General features: G+C 37.5%; 1 protein-coding gene across 1 annotated transcript; it reads left to right on the plus strand.

Annotated features, from left to right (window-relative positions):
- The first annotated feature begins 858 nt into the window (after positions 1 to 858).
- Positions 859 to 4,720, plus strand: LOC139128776 (FAS-associated death domain protein-like). Its single transcript, XM_070694494.1, has 3 exons — positions 859 to 987; positions 1,491 to 1,679; positions 2,165 to 4,720. Exons 1-3 carry the CDS (start codon positions 864 to 866, stop codon positions 2,215 to 2,217), a joined length of 366 nt encoding a protein of 121 aa, XP_070550595.1. The 5' UTR covers positions 859 to 863; the 3' UTR covers positions 2,218 to 4,720.
- Positions 4,721 to 5,934: the final 1,214 nt, after the last annotated feature.

Genomic DNA, 5,934 nt, shown 5'->3' on the forward strand with positions numbered 1-5,934 from the left:
AGATTTCTGCTTTTTGATGCTACGATTAAGGAAGGGAAGCTGTATAATAAAAACATCAGGCTGTCAAAAACCAAAGGAAGGGATTTTTAGCGCGCTGCTCAATAAAGAGTCACTTTCAGGAGCTTGTCAATTTGTAAGTAAAATATTTTTTGAGGCTGAACTCGACCATGTGAGTTCTGCATTACGTTCTGGAGATGTGTTACGATCGAGATGAACAGATCAGAGATGAACTGACACTCTTATGACATGGCTCTAGCGGTAATCCAAATTAATACAAACTATCGAAAATAGAACCAATGAATGGAATAACCTAAACCCCGACTACAGAGCTTTTGTTGATAAATAAGAGATGGGCAAGCGAATATGCGTCTTAATGAGATAACAATCAAATTTAAAATTCTGTCAGAAGAAACACTTACACATGAACTCAGAACAAGTCTACATAAAATTAATTGAAGTGTAACAAGAGCTAATCAGTGGAGCATGTGAAAGACTGGTGAAGACTTAGTCTCTTCGTGATTATCGCTGAAACTGCAGCTGACAGAGTTATTTAAACGGCAGGGTTGAACAATCGCTACATTACTAACTGCTGTTGGAATGACAATAAATCAATTACCCTGGATGTGATTACATGGGTCTGGTGTGGGTCGCGGCAGCTCAGGAAATAATAATCCATCCAAAGTATACACAGAAGCAAAGTAAATTATTTGAAGCGCGCATACCAATTGAAAAAGGCATCAAAATAAACTAAACGTCCCACATTCCTTGCAGATCCACAATGATGCATCGAAATGTGTTAATGCCCCTCCCCATTAACAGCATATGAAAGCTACCTAGTGTAATGTAATCTAGACGGAAAAAACATGGCGACGGGTTCAGGTGGAAGAGCTGCAGCTCGTCAAAGATCAGAATACACGCCAGTGTTGTCAGCCGTACCTGATCCATTTCGTGTGCGTTTGTTGAGAATAGCTAATGATATCCCCGAGGGTATGTATGTGATATTTGGTTTTAGAATGCGACGGTATTTTGAAAATGGCACAAATCTTATTGAATGATGAGCGACTGATATTAAATAGAAGCCTGTTTACAAAGTATGTTGAGGTATTAGCAAACGAGACTGTAGTAATGTGCTGGGGAAACATAGTTTATAAAACGCGAGAAGTGACAATACGCTTTCAGTTTTGTAATTCATACCATAATTATGCGGAAAGGAAGCTCAAATGCTCAAATAGCAATCTGACATTATATCCCATAATTATTAATATATGCCACTTAGACTATAAATGCCTTATCGTCTTAGAACTCATAAACCAAGCCTCAAGGTTTCGCGGGTTTGGTTATCATATTGAGCATTGTTTATTTTAGATTATTTTGTATATATTTGGTGAACCCCTCACAATGTTCAAGACTTTGTTAAAATACCTTCTAGGTGCATACTAAAGGATGTTCAATTAACTCTTTTGAACTTACATATTTTTCTTTTACAAAAGAAAAGTTCACGCAATTGAAACAGATTTGTCCGAATGTACAAAAACGTGAACTAGAACAGATGAAGCATCCAATGGATTTATTTGAAAAATTATGCGAGATGGGATACATCAGTAAAGAAAAACCATCATCGCTCCAAGAATTATTGACGACCATTGGAATGCGACAGCTACTCAATCGTCTTCAGGACAGTATGTATTTTTCATGGACATTCTCATTTGTATATCAAAACCCTGGAATCTATGAAAAGTCTCCCATGGTGAAAAGATGCACAAAACGTAATCGTTCGGCAATTTTAGTTTTCTTGTTTTACATGTACAATCACTTTTACGATTACATTTGGCAGTATGAATATCTCTCGGGTACTCAAGTATTGCTTTTATTTGAAAAAAAGTTGATATCAAAGAGAAGTTTGATGGTCAACGATAGCAATTCATCAATTTATTGACTGATTTTGATATTTCCATGTGCTATAGGAGGTATACCAAGCTACACATTGATACTGAGTAAAAACATTGAGATGTTATGTAGCTTCAATATGGGCAAACTTTGTTTTACTATGGAGTATTGATCTTGAAAATATGCATTCGATGCAATTTGAAAACATATAAATTAACTATTTTGGCTTAAACAAAGAGTATTAACTTAATGCTTTAACATGTAATGTTCTTTCCAGGTATCACTGAGTTTGAGGAGATTGAAGGGGAAGTGCGAAAGCGTTTACAGTAAAATACAAAGAAAAGTACCGTTGTGTGAAGACGATGAAACAATCTCTTAATATGGAGAAACTCTACACAAGTGTTGACGTTTGGACTGATGAACTAGGCGTGGAAAGCGGCGAAAGGTTGGAGGATATACACCAAATATTTGACAATTATGGAAATGCTACTCGTATACAATTACAGGGAGCAGCAGGCACTGGCAAGTCTGTCATTTGCAAAAGATTAGCATATGACTGGGCTTGTGGATCTAGGCCCGATCGGTATAACAAAAAAATTGTTCTTTTACTTGAATTAAGAGATATAGCTACAGGCTCTGAGCATACAAGTGTTATTTGCGAAATACTCAATCAGCTTATTTCAAAAGATAGTAAACTGACCAAGGCGAATATTGCAAAAATTCTAGAGAATGACGCTGAATCAATTTTGTTCCTCCTTGATGGCCTTAGCGAAGTCGACAAAAATAAATTGGAAAAAAGTGGCATCGTTGACTTGATCGAACGTAAAATGTATGAAAGGTCTATGGTTGTTATGACTACACGTCCATACCGACGCGATGAATATAGTCCAAGCACGAACAAATCATTCCTTATTAAAGGATTCGCAGAGCAGGGTCATAAACAACTCATTGGAAAATTCTTTGAAAAATATCCTGACAACGGAAAAGCGTTGGTAGCACACCTTGAGAAATACAATGCAAGAGATTTAACAACCCTTTATATATCACAGCATTTTGTTGCTTTTGGTCAGACAACAAGGCAAATCGCAAAAACAATTTCTTGCCCACACAATTAGCTCTTTACGCCGAAATACTGGACATAATGTCACACTGGCATTCCGAGAAATATTCATCGAAAGACGGACAAAGTCTTAAAATTGTTAGAACTCTGGCGTCAGATTCCTGTAAAGCGTATGATGATGGCATGTTAGGGTTTGGTGAAGAATACCGTAAGTCTGGTACGATTTGGATTTAGGGTTTCTAAAAGAAATCTCATGTTATTCAAGAGCAGCTTCATCCAGCATTGTTTTCGAATTTTCGTCCACGATGTGGCTACAGTGCTTTGTCGCGTTGCATCTTTCTAACATGTGTAAACATTTAAGTGTGTCACGAGAAAACTTCTTCAAAGAATCGTATGACGTTATGAAAGCTATTGTAAAGTGTAGCAATGAATTGCCACACTCGCGCTCTAGGGAGGTCATGAAACAAATTAGTTCACTCTTACAAGGGGAAGGTAACACGCATGAAAACGTAATTAGGTTTCTTCACCGACATCTAACAAGAAAGGGTGAGGCAAAAAAACTCTTTAAAAATTTTGTTGACAATATCAAATGTCGGGAATGGTCTGAACATTGCAGAGACCAAGTAGCAAACTTGTGGGGTCTTTGTATTGAGTGTTTATTAGAAAGTAGATGGGCAGAAGACTGCATTAAGTATATAATATCAGAACTACCAAGGACAATAACTTATCTCGGGGAAAACAGAGAATCTGCTATGGGCGGACTAGAGATCCCGCCGAGGAGTGCTGTAATCAGATGTAGCTTACAGAGTTTGACATTTTTTCTAGAAACCCAAAAGAAGGCGAGGCGGAAACTTCATGCACAATATCTAACTAAAAACGTTTACTATCATAGCATTACAGAAGAGGACTGTGCAAGGCTGGAAGCCTTAAATCATACAGACTTATCTGTCAAGCCATTACAGGGCAGGAATGTACAAGGTTAAAAGCCGTAAAACTTACAGACTTCTCTGTCAAATCTGTATAAATTTAGCCATTGAAAGTTAATGGTATCACCAAAGTTGAGAGCAGGATTTTGCTCAGATTCTGGGGTGTTATTGTTGCGTCATATAATACGTGTACCGCTGTTAATAGGATTTAGCACTTTTCTTTCTTTCACTGGTATTGTAGAGAATAATTAGTTGACAACAGATTTTCGAAATTAGAAATCGATCCAAGTTCGGAAAGGGAGGAAGTCCATTTTGAGCACATTAAATTTAGTGGCCAGCGTATTCTCAATTATTTTTGAAGCAAGGCAAGGAGGCATCATAACTTATAACAACATAGAATAGACATGCATTGTATTTTCGCGGAAGCATTTTTTAAACTACATTTTAGTGTGTACTGTTAAACTTGAATTTTTCGAAAATTATATGTACTATAAAAAGTTTTCGTAGATTTACTTAAATTGTTTTTATGACAAACTATACCATTGAGCGTTATTGTAAATATAATGTCATTTTTCACTATTTCTGTGTACATTTGTGCTTGCAAAGGATTTATTGATCAAAGTAAACAGAATGTCTCAGTATTCAAGACAGCCGGTGTTATTTTTCGTGATTAAGATCTTGATCTTATTCCAGGTAGTTCAGATTTACAGCCATCCAGTCTGGTGTCAGCCGTAAGACACATTCAAAACAAAACCTTTGACATCTTAACCTGTTTGGCTTGTTGCATTTTATATGTTTAAAAAGTATTATCTCAAAGGAGACTAAGCTTACAATAAAGTTAAATATTAACTTGATTGGTGAGATGTTTATTTCATGCAACGACGTCCAAGTGGGACGTTTTAACTGTTTGACGTCAAAATGGATGCGTAGTTTATAGTAATTTACGCACGCCTTACCTGCTGCATCCACATTCAATGATAACTAGGAGAACAACTTTATAAATTTTATCAATGGCATCAGAAGTTCCAGTAGCTGTACACTACACTATTGAAAAATGTTTGATATATGATCGTATCTGAAATTATAAAAGACCTTTGCACTGTTTTCGTTACACCCTTCTGCAATTAAGCTCCATTCCTGGTTCATTGGATAAATAGAATGCGGCCTATGTATAATTTATCAATCTGTAGAATCAACTGTTTAGAGTAGTAAGTTTCAGGGGAGTCTACAGGTCGCATTATATAGCTCAGGCATTCGGGTATCATTGGCAGAAGACTAACTTTTTCTTGTGTTTGCCTTGCTTTATTAAAGTGTGCTATACATCACTACGGACAAGAGCGATTTCGTATTGAGCAGTTTTCCGCTACGCGCCGCTAGCAGCTTTTGGCATAGCAAAACCTCTTCAAAGATGGCGGCGCCCATGTTGCTCTGTGCCGAGAAAGTCATTCAGCGTAAATTACAAAATTCAAAGTCTGTACTTTTATGACAGAACTCTGTGTTCGACACCAAACGCATGCACTATTTATTTGATGAGCTTTCCCAAGTCACTAGTGGGGCAATCCTTAGAAATGACTGTGACGAAAGGCAGAATACGCTGGCGAAATGTCAGGGTATTCCGCGCACATCTATCAGCTTCACCGTCATTGGGGTCGCCATGAAAAGGAACGTTTTAACAGCAAATACCAAAGGAAGTGTTTGATGTTTTCCGACATTTGGCACGAGACCACTAATTAATTTCCGATAGGCCACCTCAGTAGCGTTGACTTCAATTTTCCTATTTTAAAACATTCAGTGGCACGAATCCTCTTAACAGGTGTTTGGTCAATGTCAGCTTGCCTACCGGTGAATTTTTCGTGTGGGCAAGTCCACGGAAATTTTGAGATAGCGATGAAAATAGCGCCCTCAGTGGTGTTTTTGACAAAATTACGGCTTATTGTTAAGATTTCTATGGGCCCGAGAACTACTCAAACTAAACAAGCATCCATGCAGATATCAAAACTTCAAGGTCTGCACTTTTTTATCTTTGTGGGTAATGGACCCCTGAAGTCATTAGTGGCCTTG

The sequence above is a fragment of the Ptychodera flava genome, unplaced genomic scaffold (genome assembly GCF_041260155.1).
Source record: "Ptychodera flava strain L36383 unplaced genomic scaffold, AS_Pfla_20210202 Scaffold_69__1_contigs__length_637330_pilon, whole genome shotgun sequence".
Classification (NCBI taxonomy): domain Eukaryota; kingdom Metazoa; phylum Hemichordata; class Enteropneusta; family Ptychoderidae; genus Ptychodera; species Ptychodera flava.

Excerpts from the sequence above, each read along its gene's own strand:
- LOC139128776 (XM_070694494.1), top strand. The coding sequence starts at position 864 with ATGGCGACGGGTTCAGGTGGAAGAGCTGCAGCTCGTCAAAGATCAGAA. Across the intron at positions 988-1,490 it reads AGCTAATGATATCCCCGAGG|AAAAGTTCACGCAATTGAAA; the intron begins GTATGTATGTGA and ends CTTTTACAAAAG. Across the intron at positions 1,680-2,164 it reads ACTCAATCGTCTTCAGGACA|GTATCACTGAGTTTGAGGAG; the intron begins GTATGTATTTTT and ends TGTTCTTTCCAG.